The 17,048-nt window shown below is 33.5% G+C and overlaps 1 protein-coding gene and 1 pseudogene across 2 annotated transcripts; both read left to right on the top strand.

The window, feature by feature from the left end:
* Nucleotides 1-439: 439 nt before the first annotated feature.
* Nucleotides 440-10,032, top strand: LOC145589695 (putative plastidic glucose transporter 3; annotated as a pseudogene). Its single transcript, XR_014101790.1, has 15 exons — nt 440-758; nt 867-987; nt 1,903-2,011; nt 3,185-3,252; nt 3,463-3,595; nt 4,013-4,112; nt 4,192-4,304; nt 4,414-4,507; nt 5,120-5,273; nt 5,416-5,559; nt 5,757-5,830; nt 6,247-6,335; nt 8,699-8,808; nt 9,187-9,380; nt 9,547-10,032. The product of XR_014101790.1 is annotated as a putative plastidic glucose transporter 3 (transcript).
* Nucleotides 10,033-15,637: 5,605 nt separating this feature from the next.
* Nucleotides 15,638-16,739, top strand: LOC145588975 (zinc transporter 1-like). Its single transcript, XM_081645558.1, has 2 exons — nt 15,638-16,255; nt 16,698-16,739. Exons 1-2 carry the CDS (start codon nt 15,638-15,640, stop codon nt 16,737-16,739), a joined length of 660 nt encoding a protein of 219 aa, XP_081501684.1.
* Nucleotides 16,740-17,048: the final 309 nt, after the last annotated feature.

Genomic DNA, 17,048 nt, shown 5'->3' with positions numbered 1-17,048 from the left:
TTGTTGTTGATTACTGTATACTTTTTTTTTATTAATTATTAATTATTTTTTTTGATAGAATTATTATTATTATAGTTGTTCTTAGTTTTGTTGCTATTGTTATTGCTGATATTGTTATCATTTTTTTTTAGTTATTGTTGGTGGCGTTGTAAACTTGTTATAAGTATAATTGTTATTGTTAGCATGTTAATTTTTTTATAACAAGGGTAAGAACGTAATTTTAGATTATCAATATGGATGTTAGTTAGAGATTTGAGGACGACGTTTAGCGTTTCACGATAGAACTCCACTTTTCATGAAAGTCCACTTTGAAAAAGTGCAGTGACAGTCCCACTTCCACTCCAACTATCAATTGACAACTTGCCAAAACCATAACCCTCATGTAACGCTATCAAACCTCCCTTCCACGTGTTAATCCTCAGTTACACAACAGATCTTCCGCTCTAGATTTCGTAAGCGTCAGTCGCTCCCCCATCCCTGTTCTCAACATCACTCCCATTTTCTCTCTCCTCCAAATCTCATTTTTTGTCACTTATTAATCTTTCTTTTTCTTAAAAAAATTCAATTTATGCTAATTTCTACTTTGCGTATATATAACTCCAAAAAAAAAAAAAAAAAAAACATAAACCTCTCCAAATCTCTCACCTTTTCTTCACTCTCCCTTCACACCGACTTCTCTAGCTTTCTCACGATCCATTTTTTCCTCTTCTCGTGCTCGGGATCAAATCTCGTCTACATCATTATTTGCCGAATTATAGGTACGACATTGTTGATTGATTGAATGTGGTTGTTTAATTTGTTGATCAAGTGTGGATTAGAAGTAGAAGGAGAGAGAAAGTGTATGTAATTTTTGAATCTGAATCTAGTGAGGGTATTTTCGTCAATTTTCGGCGGAAATGCGAGGACGTCAAGCGGTTGGAGATGCTGCTTTGTCGACTTACAAACGTGTTGCATCTAAAGATGTAGATGGTAATTACACTAATGAAGGTAATTTCTTTTTCTTTTTATTTTTTATTTTTAATTATGAATTACATTTCAGTTAAGTTTTTGTTTGAGAATTGTTTATATTTTGTTAGTGTACTTAATACGAAGTAACTTTAATTAAGTTTATATGTTTGAATGTTGAATTATTAATAATTATTCTAATTGCTTGCTAATGATTACTGGTTAGTTTAGTTACTCTTATTCCTAATACTAAGCCAAAATATGTAGTTTGTGATCAATATTTTATGTTTTAAATTGCAATTGTATATTGCAAGTTGGTTAATTTATGAATTTTATGAAGAAATTGATGTTATTTGACATACATTACTCTTATGATAAAGTTTATGTTTACTGTACTTCTATTAAATGATACATGTACCAATGTACGCGATGCACCGAATAATTATCTAGTGCATTTCATAAGTTTATACTCCCTCAAAGTGCAACACTTTGAGTAACATGGAGTTTTAGGTGGTTAGAGTTGAATTTGTTAGAATTTTGTGTAAGCGGAGTTTGTTGGAGGCTTAATTATTGTAAAAAATAAAAAGAGATAACGAGTTTATAGATATTGCACCACTAGATCACGCATTGATTGGTATAGTTAATATTTCATTTAACATTTTAAGTTTTTAATTTAATATATTCACTTTCAGCTTTATATGCATCATTTTTATTTGCAATATAATTAAAAGCATATTATTACATAAGGAGTAATAGTTACGGAGTATATACTTAAAGTTAGCTATATTTAGCCTAACATTTTGAAATGGGGGAAATGGTGAGGGGTGGTAACTGGTAGTATGAATCATTTGCGATAGGAGAATAAATAGCCTTCATCTTCAGAATGTAGATATAGAGTTGTGTGACCTGCTGTTATTTTCTCATCTTTTGCCTGATTGCTTTTTTTGTTGATTGTAGGCCGTCTCCAAGGTTTGGGGAAGGAAGGCGGAAATCCTCCATGGTCAAAGTCATTACCTCATATTGTCATTGCTACAATCGCATCGTTTCTGTTTGGATACCACCTTGGGTATGTGATTTTTAAAACTTGTGTCTGTGACAGCATATGTTATAACTTTTTTTTTTTTTTTTTTTTGGGGGGGGGGGGGTGTTTGGGGTGGAGCACTATAGTCCCAAAGAGAGTTTTGGTAGGATCATATATATATATGCTGTGATTGTCTTGGGGAAATCTCTGACTAAAAAATAATGAGCAAGACCTATTCATCTGATAGATGTTTGAAGTGAACACAACCATATTAGATAACTAGGAAAGGGCTTGGTGCATCAAATCAAACTCTCTTAAGACTTGCTATGAGTTTTATAGATCTGACCTTATATGGCCTAGTTTACCTCATTAAGTATCTTCACCTCAGGACATATCTCTTTACTGAGATGAAGCTGTCGTGATTGTTGTGCTGAAACTTGAGGCTCGATCAAGAAAATTTGTGAGAAGAACTTTTTATATGTCCTTTTAAAATGTTTTTCCAATAGTAGTTGTCAGTAATCTGGATCAAGTTCAAAGTCAGCAAGCCGAATGGAATTACCTTTTTTAGTAAAATATTTTCCAATTTGATTGAACGAAAGTTAAAATTTTCAAAATTTGGACTTTGGTAGTTGCATCTTAATCCAATTCTCAATAAACCTTTTTTTAATGATAATTGTTCAACCTTTTTTTTTTTTTTTCTTTCTATTAATCCAAATCCAATTCTCCATATACTTAATTTTAACAGCAAAGAGATCCATATTGTCTATGTCTACAACTTGTCACCATTTGATTTCTTCAAAACACAATTTTTTTCTGAAGTTTTTTTCTCAACATCGTTATATTCAATTTGGACTCGAATTTGAAATTCAAGATGTTTTGTTATCGGGTTAGGATTTGTAGTGAGCCCCAATTTCAATTGGGTAATCCGTTGTGCATTGTTTTAGTTATTTTGATTTGTAAATTCTTAGTATGCCTTCTTAAAATGTTGAGGTGTTAAATATTTGGACATGGCCTATCAAATATACTGCATATATTATCATAGTCTAGCTTCTTTAGAAGGATGAAACATGAAAGAGTATGATGAAGGGGTTTATTGGTAGATTTATGGGTTGATGACTGAGTGCATCATTCAAATAAATTATGATAATAATGAGATATAATGTGCTTCTTGTGTTACTGAAACTTATTTTTTTTTTGTTTGTTTGTTGTCATATGCAGAGTAGTGAATGATACACTAGAAAGTATTTCCATTGATCTTGGCTTTAGTGGCAATACCTTAGCTGAAGGTAATCATATATTCTTGGCACAGTTTTTTTTTTTTTTTAAATTTTTCTTACAACTACCTTTCTTATACAGTTTGGTTGGTCTTGTATCTCTAGGTAGTTGAGGAACAATGTTTTTTATCGTTGATATTGGAGTCATGGCAGCATACATTATATAAACTTTCTTAAAGATTTGTGTAAAATTAACTGACACTTTATAATTATTTCTTGTAGGTTTGGTTGTAAGTATGTCATTGGGTGGTGCATTTCTTGGATCTTTATTCAGTGGATCAATAGCTGATTATTTTGGCCGAAGGAGGTCCTTCCAACTGTGTGCATTGCCTCTGATGGTTGGGGCCTCAATGAGGTCAGTGCGATTGATGAGATGTTATACTCCAGCTTTTCTTGTCTTTGACTAACTTTAGTGCTGATGCTTATTTCTCTGCTTGAATAGGGCTCCATTATTATAGGGACACCTGATGGGTTGCTAATTTGGATGCATCTATTATCAATTTATGAGCGTTACTGGTTTCTTGTTTCTTGCTCTCGTTGGGATGGTTTGGGGAGAAAACATTAGATTAGATATGCATGTTACCAAATCAATTAGCTTTTTTAGGAGATTAGCCTTTTTTTTTTTTAAATACAAAATGTGGTTTTTGTATGGTTGGCCACACTACTTCCAATTGTTAAATTCCTCTTTTAAGATTTTTTTTTTGACTAACACAATTGTTAAGCTGTATCATTGTTTGAAATCTCATATATAACCTTGTCCTCAATTGTGCAGTGCAATGACAAGTAGCTTGCCCGGCATGCTTACTGGAAGGTTTCTTGTTGGAATTGGGATGGGACTTGGCCCAGCTGTTGCAGCTCTATATGTGGCTGAGGTGCATTAGATGTTTCACTTTAGCAAGTCTATGGGTCCATTATTTTCCAGCAGTTTGAATCATGTTTTGTAAATTGCAGGTTTCACCAACATATGTTAGGGGTACGTTTGGAAGTTTCACCCAAATTGCCACATGCTTGGGACTTATGGGGTCCTTTTTTATTGGGATTCCTGCCAAGGATACTAAGGATTGGTAAGAAGAGCTGAAGAGTTTTGAGTCATGCTCATATGAGTTTTCAGTTTTTCTGCACTGCTAGTTTTGGACAAAACAGTACATATTTAAAGTCTGCTTTTGTTGTCAGGTGGCGTGTTTGTTTCTGGGTATCTGTGATTCCTGCTGCAGTACTTGCTCTATCAATGGAACTTTGTGCAGAGAGTCCTCACTGGCTCTTCAAGGTTTTGCTTCCTCATGACCTCTGACTTTTCAAGATTTTACTGTTTCCTAACTCCCTTTCCTTCTAATTTGGGTCATGCTTGGAAATAGAATGCCTTATATGGCTTTGATTTCTTTATTTTTTTGCAACGATTTTTATTTTTAATATTTTTTTAAGATGATATGGGTTGTTGCATGCTTTAAGGTAGAATACTTCGTTACTGGTTCAATCACCATCGTTAAAAAAAGCCTTTTGAGTTTTGACAGTATGTGGTATTGGGAGTAAGATGCAGCTTCTTGAAAGAAATAATTAAGTAGATACTTGTATAACTCAAATGCTAAAATTGCTTTCATTTATGTTCGAGTATGGTTTGCAATTAAAAATCCAATTTGAACTAGCAACTTATGTGGCATATTATTTATGCTTCATACATCACACTAACTTTTTGTTTGTCATTCCTTCATTCTGATTATGAGGCTGAAAATCCTTTAGCTTTATATCAACAACCATATTTGTGTTTTTGATTCACTGTAATGATGTTACCTGTAAAGTTTCTTTGTAGTGTGGTTTGATGTTCACACTCAACCTGTGGGACTTTCCCTTATGAATTCAATATTTTGTTGGTGTGACACAGAAAGGAAGGAGTGCTGAAGCTGAATCTGAGTTTGAGAGGCTATTGGGAGGTTTACATGTTAAGATTGCAATAGCTGAGTTGTCAAAGTCAGATAGAGGGGAAGAGGCTGATACGGTCAAATTCTCAGAACTATTTTATGGTCGACATCATAGGAGTAAGGCTTTTTATTTGGTTTTTACAGTTGTAGACTTGTAGTTGACCTTTGTATTAAATCACCTTTTTACAGAAATTTGCTACAAGCTGATGCAGTCAATATTTCACTTGTTCAAAATTTCATATTTTCCTTCATTTTGCAGTTGTTTTCATTGGGTCTGTCCTATTTGCTTTACAGCAGCTGTCTGGTATCAACGCTGTGTTCTATTTCTCATCTTCTGTTTTTAAGAGTGCTGGAGTTCCACCAGATACAGCAAACATGTTTGTGGCAGTTGTAAATTTATCAGGTAGACACTGCTCTCATTGCTAGTTTCATCTTTCATCTGCCATAATAGTCTGAAATTTTTTTAGTTTTTATGGGAGTGGAGGGTTGGGCTGTCTAAGAGATAATAAAATTTAAATCTGGATTCCCAGATACACATGCAAACTCATGTGATTGGTTATTTATCAACATTTTACTGACATATTTAAAATTATGCTGTAGGATCATGCACTGCAACAATACTAATGGATAAACTAGGAAGGAAGCTGCTGCTTCTTGGTAGCTTTTTGGGCATGGTAAGCCGATGTATTAACAGGCAAATGGATTGCATTTATGTAAAGATTTTAGTAATCTGCAAAGCTAGTAAATTCTGCTACCTCATAGCAACATCTTATTGAAAGAATTTGCCTTCAAGCCTGAACATCACTTTAACTCTTTAGGCATAAGACCCTTGTTTCAAAAATAATGTGTTTAAAATCAGGAAGTTCAGATATTTTTGTTTTGCCTGACTAATATTTCTGGTTGTTCGCATTTTTGCTTCCATCACCAGGAATGAGGTGAATTACTAAAATACATGCTTTTTGTTGCTATCACTGAAATATCTATTGATGATTTCTTGATTAGTTTGGGTGTTTGGGTTTTTGCCAATTGCTGAAGTGCTTGTTCTATTTAAATCTGACCTTGACCATTACCTTTGTCTATTTGTGTTCAGGCCGTGTCATTGTTTCTTCAAGTAATTGCTGCAAGCTCCTTTGTATCACGTGAGACATCAGTGTACCTGTCTGTTGGAGGCGTGCTGCTGTAAGTTTCCAGTACTTTACCTTAAATTAATTTAGTAATTATGTAGGAAGGCTTCGTTAGGTTAGAATGTAATAAATAGAGGACGGGGTTGGATAAGGCAACATGATTCAAGAATTTTCTAAGTTGGAAGATCTTTCTTTCTCAGTTATTTGACTTTCATCCCTGGAATTCGCTCAGCAGTCCAAATCCTCTGAAACTCTGAAAGTTTATAGCCAGATAAATCCCAACTTTTTCTTCGAGTTTAAAGTATGAAATTCCTTTTTTATTAGCCATTCTGGGGTTTTGGAGAGAAAAACCGTCTCAAAATGCCCTTTTCCTTTTCTTTTTTATGAAAAAGTTTAAGGATCATGCAAGCAGGCTTGATATATGGTGCTTAAATTTTCTTTTCCAATCATTCTGGTTGATAATGAATACTGATAAACCATAAATTGTTTATGCACCATGGGGACAATGCTTCAAAAAGAACTTACTGTTCAAAGTAAAAGAATAAATCAAAGAACGTTAATCATCATACAATTTATAATAAAGAACATATAGTAAAAAGAACATAAAATTCAAATTTTTAGTATGTGGTTACTACTATTTTCAATTTTTAAAATTTTAACTTTCAATGTAATGACTACAATATCACATCACATCTATTATTTTATGAAGTTCTTGGGGCATTAAGAAAACTGATCATCACTTACCACTACCCAAACCTAAGGCCACTTAGCACTTAGATTCAATTTGTTTAGAATGACTAGCATGTCACTAAGTGTCTAAGAGAAGTAAAGATCTACTGAAACTTATTTTGAGGAATTTAAAGGTCTAGAAATTTTTAAGAGAAATCTCACTTTTCATAAATCAACTGACTGCTTATATATCAGTAAATGAGAGAACTCCCCTTTAACCTTTTTATAGTGCTGGACTGCTAGCATTCCTTAAACAAGTAGAATACAGAAGATCTTCTACTCTTACTCCTAGGACAAGAATACTACCAAAAATGGGGAACAAGTTATGTAAATAGACTCCTAATATACCTTCCTAAGTTGAGTTTAATTTAAGTGAAAAAACTTTTGCTTTCTTTCTTTAACGACTAATCTTTTTTAATCATTCTGATTTTGCAAACTGTTTAATTATCTAGAATGGTTCATCCCAAGTTTTATAATCATAATGCTCCGTCCCACATAAAAAAAAACCCATTTCTCTCTTATTGTTTGTCCCACAAAAAGCTTCCCAGTACTCCTTTGACTTTAGTCTACATAATACTATGTATGATTAATATTTCTTTTTCTTTGATTATCTTTGTAAATTGATTTTCTCTCTACTCCCTTAAAGCATCATGTACCCCACTTTCTCACCTCAATTGATAAACAGTAAAAAATGCTCACTATTATATTTGATTCACGTATAATATACAAAACTCCACCACCAACGCCCTCCTAAGACTACGTGCCCAAGAGAAATGGGAATTTTTTGTCGAGGGAAGTTTTATTTTTTATGATTTTTTAATTATAAATTGCTAATGTTGCCTTCAAAATAAAAAAAAATGCTTTCTAAAAGAAACAAGCATGATATATCTATGAAAATCAAATTATTCTCTGAGAATTGATTAGTGCAATTTGGATTTGGTCTTATGTATGTATAGTTTATGGACTACCACAACTGTTATTTTGTTCATTTTCTTGTCCAGAAGAAATTTCGAAGACAAAAATTCTTGCTCTATAAAGCAAGTAGGAATTACCTTATCTATGATAATTATTTTTAGGCTAAGCAGCATCTAATAGTATGAAATTCATCTATACATAAAGTGGAAGTTAGGTAGAAGACAAACTAATGGTTTGATTTGATAACTTTTTATACGTGCTTTGCATTTTGTTCTGTTTCCACTTACAGGGCCATCGACCATGTACACCCTTGCTGTAATTACATTGTTAAACATCAATAAGCTAGTGACTTAGATGGTATGCTTAAGAAAAGGATGTAGTCCCTCTCTTGTTTCTACTTTTGGTGATGGGGTTGTGGCCCAAATCCCTCGGTTATCTTGCCCATTGAAAGGGGCCAGCCTGTTGTTTCAGAAGAAAATAAAGAACTGGTGATTTGTACCATGTGTTGAACTGTTGATCTATTAGTTATATTATAAAGGCACTTCAAACTTACCCTTCTAAAAGAGGGATGATCCGAACTCCATTTTTGCAATGGGGCACAACTAATAAGAAGAATCTTTCTTCTTGGATACTCAACAATTTCATGGACCCAATAAAATGCTGTTCGAATAGCCGAAAATCTCTCCAAAAATATATAATAGAATGTTGGCAAGATGTGCCTGAAGTTTGTTGTCCAATTACCTGGTTTTCATTTTGCTTTAACTATATTTTCAGGGTTGTTCTGACTTTTTCTCTTGGAGCTGGTCCTGTCCCTAGTCTTGTCAGAAATGTTTCCAAATCGAATAAGGGCGAAAGCCATGGCTTTTTGCATGGCTGTTCATTGGGTAATGTGCTTTATATTGTGTGTCCAATCTTTTAGACTACTAGTACTACCTTTAATTTGCTTGCTTTCTAATCTCTTGTTCTGTTTTCTTCTTGGCAATTAACTTCCTTATGTACGCGTAGTTGTGTTTGAAGAATTTTAAGTATGTGGCCATATGTGTCCTGTGACTCCTGTCATTCCTGTGCATAATCAAATAAAGATCATTGCTAAGATCAGATTCATGCTCATGACTGGATAAAATCATGTAGTTTAATGGCCTAGTCATCTGCCATTAATCATTATACTAATGTTTAATGTAGCTCATTTGTTATATATTTTCCTCAGATTTGGTTAGCAAGGATGTAACCTTTTCGCTAATCATTTATATATTCATCTGCAGGGGGTAAATTTCTTTGTTGGCCTTCTGTTTTTGCGATTACTTGAGCAACTTGGGCCAAAGCTCTTGTACACATTCTTCGCAACCTGCTGTTTGATAGGATTTGCTTATGTCAAGAAGAATGTTTTGGAAACCAAGGGAAAATCACTTCAGGAAATTGAGCTTGCACTTCTTCCAGTTTAATGAAGGTGTGCCTGGTGAGAAGTCCTTATATATGTCTTTGTTCCATTTATACTTTAAATCCATCATTATTGTATCTTTTTTCAAATTGTTGCCTCTAGGGGTGGCGGTATATTACCGTCTCACCAAACCATTGTTTGTCTGAAATGTGGCTGGCTGACCTTTGCTTTCTCATATTGGCAGATTGTTTTTTTGTTTCTTCATGCAACGTGTGGAAGTGCTGCTACCAATTTATGATGTGAGAGTCGCACAAGGTGAAGACTGTACTGCTACATTATCTTCATTCATTGAAGAACCAATTTTGGCGCGTATAATGCAGTGTCCAATAGCGTGTTGTATCAAGCGTTGGCATTCGTGATTAGGTGCTTGTGAAAGTCAATTCTGGTATATATCATAAGAGCCTCTCTGCCCACTTATGTGTATTATTAGTGATCTAGGGATAGGAAACTAGGTTATCATTGTTATTGTGTTTAAACTTTTCCTTTCTTCCACCATTATTTTTTATACTAGGGAGTATGATTTTAGGGTGAAAGAAAATCTCATTTATTGAATTTTGTGAATGAAACATTCGGCACTAGAAACTGGGAGTTGTATGTCATTTGAGGCACATATTTATACTGGGTATAAAAATAATTCTAATTCTTGAGGTATACTGTTGTGAATTTAACACTTTATGGATACAGGAAGATCACCAAGATAACTTATCTTGTTTTTGTTACAATGTAAAGAAAATGTAGGTTTCTGTTCTATTGAAATCAATTTTAGGGATTCTCAAAGTTTTACATATAGATTGAGAACTTCAGTGCTTGCAGATGGCAGTTGGACCGACTTTTCTGGAGTACTCTATTAGGAAAAGCTTGTACTCTGTATCTTATAGCAGTTCATGCTTACATTATTCCATCAGTACTGTTTATGCGCCCTTAATTTGTGTGAAGTTTATCTTGACTGGAAAATTGTGTTCATTTAGAATTCTAGTTTTGTAGTTGATTGCTTTGTGTATTTTTTTGCGTCCGATATTATGATTGTCACATTGATGGTAAATACAACTATTAATTTAGCAACATGATAACTATCCGAGAGGTAGGAAGTTCTTCCTTTCTTGGTCTAAGCAGCTAGGCTCTTTATCTATATGTCCAAATCAAGCATTTCATTGAATTTCATGTGGGCATTGATAATTTACACCTCGTGTAATGGTTAATAACTAATAAGCAATGAGATGGATTGCCATTAACGATCCTAAAAACATTTACTTCCTATTCAAAATTAGTTGTCACATCTGTTTTGTTCATTTGTAATAGTTGGATTCATTATTATCCTCTTCTATTAATTTTGGATGAAGACTTGAATGAAGTAATTTGTAAGAGATATTAACGTTAATCTACGCTAGCTAGTTTGTACAACATATGTTAGAACCAACCGTTTATACTTTATAGTGAAAATATGAAACATATTCTCTGTTTTTTAAAATCCCTCTTTTACTACTTATTTGGAGACCAGAGTTTACAGTGAGCATATACTTAATAAGAAGCTGGTCGATTGAGATCAGTGCCTCAGTGGTTATATTCCACTGGTGCCAAAACTAAGCCTACGTGAGAGATTAATACCAATGATGCATCATATAGCCTATTTTCACCAGTCAAGTAAAGGGATTTTTCTGTGTGGTTGGCCACATTGTGTGACCGAGGTTATTCGAGTTACTCGTTCAGGGATTACTCTAGTTACTTGACTGAGTAACCTCTCAAGTAACCCCTCCCGAGTAACCCCTGACCGATTAACCCCTCAAGTAACCCCTAACCAAGTAATCCCTGATCGAATAACCCCACAAGTAACCCTTGACCGAGTAACCCCTAATGAACCCCTCAAGTAACCCTCGACCGAGTAACCCTAATGAACCCCTCAAGTAACCCCTGACCGGGTAACCTTTGATCGAATCACTCAAGTAAACCCCTAACCGTACCCCTCAAGTAAATCTTGACCAAATAATTCGAGTAACCCCTGACTGAGTAACTCGAGTAACTTTTGTTGAGTAACTCGAATAACCCTGACCACACGGTGTGACCAGCCATATATAAAAATTTGTGGGTGTAGTTTCCTGCAACATAATTGAGTATTGTAAATTTCAGAGAGGTAAGGAATATCAAAGTTTGGGAATCGCTTTCTCAGTTACACGATGATATTCTAAGAATGCGTCCATAATGCTCAACAACGTATGTCCACGAGTGGAGTCGACCTGTTGGTCAATCCTCGGAAATGGGTGGCAGTCCTTGGGACATACAGGGTACCTTGTTAAGGTTAGTTAAGTAGCATTCTTGATTGAAGCTTGATGATCGTGAAGCTTCTGCTTCTACTACTTGGTGGAAGGAATATAGTGAATAATGAGCGTGAAGCCATATGCTAGAAAAACTCTTTCAGCTGATTCCTGATGGATGATAGCATCTTACCCAGGTTAGTATCAAACTCTTTTGGTGTGTTTATTATGTGCTTTACTTGTAATAAAAAGCTTACCTCTGTCGAATAATAATGGCGAATCGGAACACAACTGAGCAAGAAGCAGTTCATCATGTCTAAAAGAGGATTTGAAGCCTCAAATGACAAGAAATCCATGGATTTCACTCCAAGCTAGGGAGGGTTCATGAAGGTTTTAAAAGAAAGCAAAGAAAGCAAGGAGTTTACTTTTTAGTATTGATAATATTGGGTAGATTTTGAAGTATAGATCTACCTAGCAAAGTCTATCAAAAGATTATTATAGGTTTAGGAGATAGCTATGTTTTTATTTTTTAAATAGCTAGCACGCAAACAAGAAAAGATAATGATAATAGTTGATTGTATTGATAAGATATTATAAACTTATTTTAAAGTCAGGCTTATAACACATAAAAAAAAGTCTCCAAATTATTGAGAAAAAGTCATACATAACTATTTATTATTATTCTTCAGTTTGATGATTGTTAGCGACTTAGCGTGTTTGATTCTGTCACTATTACGAGAGAGTCAATCGTATAACCAGCTGTATAAGACAAAGACATTTCTTCTGAACCAAAAAGAGAAGTTATGTAGATAGATAGCATAGCACGATTCAAAAGCAAAAGAAAACCAATATTATAACAAGATTACAACTACATTCCTATCACTAATCACCAATTTAAAAAATTAAACAATGATTAATTTTGTAAAAATAAACAATGATTGTTTTTGTAAAAATAACACTATTAACCATTCAATGCTTGCTCACACGGATTTTTCAATCTTTTATTAGTTTGCAACAATATTCACAAGGACAAACATTGACATATACAATTATAAGTCATCCTATCGACATATATGTTGACTTATCGAATATAAAATCGAAAATAAGGTAATTATAAAGAAGAAATACATGTTTAATTGATGAAATGACGACATTATGTAAACACACTTCACTTGTTTTGGCTAGTCAAACTCCGAATTTTGGACCACTTATTTTATTCTTTGCCAGATTAAAAACAATCTATAATTATTATTAATATAATTTGTTGATATTAAACAGTATTATCTCATGTCTTCAAAAAAAAAAAAAAAAAAAAAAAAATAGAAACAGTATTATCTCATATGTATTTTTTTAATTTATGACAAACTATTAAACTTGACTCGTCCCATCTTGTAATTGTGATTATCATACAGTAAAACTTAATCGTATTTCCCTTTTTGGAAAGAGAGGGAATACGTCAGGCAAATCCCAGGGAGATTAATGATGATGTACCATGATTACTATAAAAATCAACAAATCATTACCTAATCCATGGTATATGTATACCATGCAAATTGAACTTTTTAAGATGTGATATAATTGATATGTGTAAAATTTTGTAAGTTTAATTGTTCGTTAACACTTAAAGTTAAAATCTTTAAGTCGCTGATTTAAAAATTGCCATAGCAAAAGGTTTAAATTGAAATCCCAAAAGGTAAAAGAAGCAAAAGAAAATGATAACTTTGCAATCAAAAGAAGAAGCCGGTCTTTATTTTTTAATTTAAGTTACTTGTATAACTAGCTAGTTGTACATATGCAGTTGATTATGTCGCTTTTAGAAAAAGTCATCTATATAGTAAATAACATAGACAATACATATATAAACGGATAAATACAAAACAAAAACAACCATTTTTTTAATACTAAGAAATAATGATACAAGACAACTAGCTTTTTGAAAAATGGGTATGAGATTATTGAATATATAGATTATCAATTAGCTAGAGTGTTGTTGCATTATACGTAGTACTCGGTATTAGTATTATATAAAATGAGAACGAAGAATTAAAACCATAATCGATCTAAGCTAACTAGACGGCTTAATCAAAATATTTTTTTTTTTTTTTTGAAGGAAATCAAAATAATTGGTTTAATTATAATCAAATGACGACATTCTTTCGACACTCTAGCTCTCTTGTGGGTAGTCGAATACACAGCAGAATATGGACCACTCCATAATTCCTATGTTTGGTTTTGCCGGTTTCTGGTTTTTCGTGATTTGTAAGAAGCGTACTCGTGTACTTTCTCGCAATTTAATACTCCTACTTTCTTTGTGTGACTTTCATCCTTATGATTTCGTAATTATTAATGTACATTTATCAGCAAGTACTCAGTTGGATCTACTCGTATATCAAAACTGCACAAAAAGTTATATCTGCGCGCAGAAAGTTAGATTTTGAACTATATGCTAGATGTCGTAAGCCTTTAATTAATTAAAAAAAAATTAAGTATGGAGTATATAGTTTCGAAAATAAATTATTTAAGATGTGCGTGATTCAGATTTTGTGTACCGTTTCTCTATTTTTAGTTGAATACCAAACTTTTAAATGTTACCAGGCCAAACCTCTAATTTTATTTGAATACGGAATACGGAGTACTAAATTATTAATTAAATATATATGGCAAAAAAAAATCAAGCAAGAATTTAATGGTTTAACTATTACTAGGCCACTAGATTACTCTTCTCCGTCAACAATCACTGTAAGTTTTATGACGTGGTGTTTTCCTTAAAGATACAAGGTTCAATAATTTTGATGAATTGAAAATCCACGACCTTAATTTGTTTTTAACTCAATTTTCTCCCTTGGAAATGGATTTAAAGTAAGCTAAAAGCCCTATTCCCCTATTTTATTCCTAATAAAATCGATCTAATTTTAAAACTAGTATAATTCGATAACATGATTTAACTAGAATAAAAATAGTTCCGAGTGATTTGAACAATTAAATCCAATATGGCTTATGCTTAAAAAATATATCATCAAACTTTTGAAGTATTTTAAGCTAATTTTGGTGAAAAATCTGTATATAATCCATAAGTCCATATAATTAAACAAGATAATAAGTGCCAACATTATAAGTTATTTGGACATATAGCAAGCGAATCGGACAAGACTACAAGAGTAATTGGTGATCTAGAGTAATTTGGTAGAACATTTCGAATTAATCCTTAACAATATAATGCCTACATGAAAACTACATGTGACATAACAAATTAAGTGGCTTCAATGACAACTAAAGTCGTGTGATCATGTTCGTTGTTTGCTATCAATGGTGCATAAAGACATGGTGACACCTGCAGACTTTCTTTAAAAAGTAACAATTGCGTTGTACTATTTTCTGAATTTGTTAAGATATTCTGAGTTAAGGAATATTTAGCTTTGCGTGGAGTAGTTGTTATTCAATTTTACACATAAAAACGACATTACAATTAAATTGAAGCCATATAAGATGTAGTTGCAATAGTGAGGCTTTTTTTTTTTATTATTACTTTTATTTTTATTTATGCTAATTGATTACCTATCTATCTATCTATTAACCTATATTATTATAAAAAATATTTAACAATCATGAATTGCACGAGATTTTAACCTAGTATCCTATAAAATTCTTATCTCTATTTTTTTAGTTGATATGTATTTCTTTTTAGGAAGTTTTAATCGACACATTTCCTTTTTGAGTAAGTTTTATACTTTGTGTGCATTTACTAGCGTACATCACTTGTTTTATCATTCTCTCTCCTCCTTAATTAGGTATGCCTAAAATTGAACGTGTCAACTAAATAGAAAGAGAGGAAATAATTAAACAAATAAAACAATACATGTTATCATATTCAAGTACTTAGATTAACATAATTTATGTCTCATTGCCTCATTCAAAATCCAATATATAAAGGTGACAAAATGACAATCATTATTTCCCTCATTGATCTCAACATAATAAAAAGGTACAAACGTTGACAAATCTCAAAAACTCCTCAAACAACTAACCATGGTGTCAAAACCATCTCACATTGCTCTCATCATTCTCTCCCTCTTCTTGCTCTCCGGCACCTTCAACCTCGTCGCTGGCCATAGCACCGAGAAGAAAAGCGAATGCACCTGTATAAGAGAAGATAAAGACGAGCATGCAGGAGAAGTCGTTGATAAAAGTGTCTTACATTATAAAATTGGATCTATTGTTGTCATATTAGTTGCGAGTGCGCTGGGAGTTTTTCTCCCTGTAGTGGGGAAAAACATCCCAGCGCTTCACCCTAATAAGGGTGGATTCTTCCTAGTTAAGGCATTTGCGGCAGGTGTCATCCTATGTACCGCGTTCATCCATATCTTACCCGAGGCCTTTGAGAACCTAACTAGCCCATGTCTCGGTGAAGATTCACCATGGGCTAGTTTTCCCATCACTGGCCTCGCTGCCATGGCCGGGGCTATTCTGACTTTGATGATGGACTCCATTGCTATGCGCCATTTTCGTAAAGCTCATGGCCTTGATGATCACAACGCCGCGGATGAGGAGGCTAAGGATGCTCACCACCATGTTCATGGTTCAACTAGTTTTGTCCCTCAAGGTCTAAGTCAAGCGGAACAAGTCAGATATAGAGTCACTTCACAGGTAATTTTATACATATTGTTCTTTTTCTTGATGCAAATACCACTAATGTTTAATTTGGAGTACATGCTAGTTGTAACAGATGCAAGTAAAAAAAAAAAAAGACAAGAATACGAATTTAATGTGGTTCATTAAACATGAGTTAGCTTGTGCCTACGTCCACAGATATACATGAAAATAGTTTAATTAATCTCGAGCTGAGAAAAATGCCTATTTGTTGAAACCCATTGTTATCCACTTGTGAGTGTCCCACATTAGAAAAAGAGGAGAGAATGTTTCACTTTTTAAGGTAGAGGAGTACCTTCTATTATTTGCAATTGGTTTTAGTATGGAAGGTTTTAAGCCTTGTTTGTGGACCAAACTTTCTTTCTTCTTGTTCGGGTTGCCTAGGCTTATTTAAAATTATTTTAAATAACAGTATATTTTTAAAAAATTTATTTTCTAGTTGGGATCGGTGTTGACCGTTTTCTATATTGGCTCGGCATAGATACTTAATAATAGTGTAAAAATATGGTCTCTTCTTCTCTTAACAAATTAGTATTAATAGTATAACGTGGGTGCAACACTGCAACTAGATATAATGAAATGAAAGCGAGCTTATCATAAGGAAGTACGGAGTATATTGCAATCATCTCATCCTCCATATCGAAATCAAAACTAACGAACACACACGAGCTACCTTGAATTTTTTTTTTTTTTTTTTTTTTTTTTGGAGAGCCATAAGAGCGGGGACGATCGAAATCTTGCAAGCGGACCTTTTCTTTCCATCACGTCGGCTAAAACATGGGCTATGCAT

The sequence above is a fragment of the Chenopodium album genome, chromosome 17 (assembly GCF_948465745.1).
Source record: "Chenopodium album chromosome 17, dcCheAlbu1.1, whole genome shotgun sequence".
NCBI lineage: Eukaryota > Viridiplantae > Streptophyta > Magnoliopsida > Caryophyllales > Amaranthaceae > Chenopodium > Chenopodium album.
The sequence above is the reverse complement of the archived record's forward strand: the minus strand, read 5'-3'. Positions and strand labels throughout refer to the sequence as shown.

What these genes read in the sequence shown, in the direction of transcription:
- LOC145588975 (XM_081645558.1), top strand. Translation starts at nt 15,638, where the DNA reads ATGGTGTCAAAACCATCTCACATTGCTCTCATCATTCTCTCCCTCTTC. An exon ending in GATATAGAGTCACTTCACAG is followed by an intron (nt 16,256 to 16,697) that starts GTAATTTTATAC and finishes TTTATTTTCTAG; the next exon opens with TTGGGATCGGTGTTGACCGT.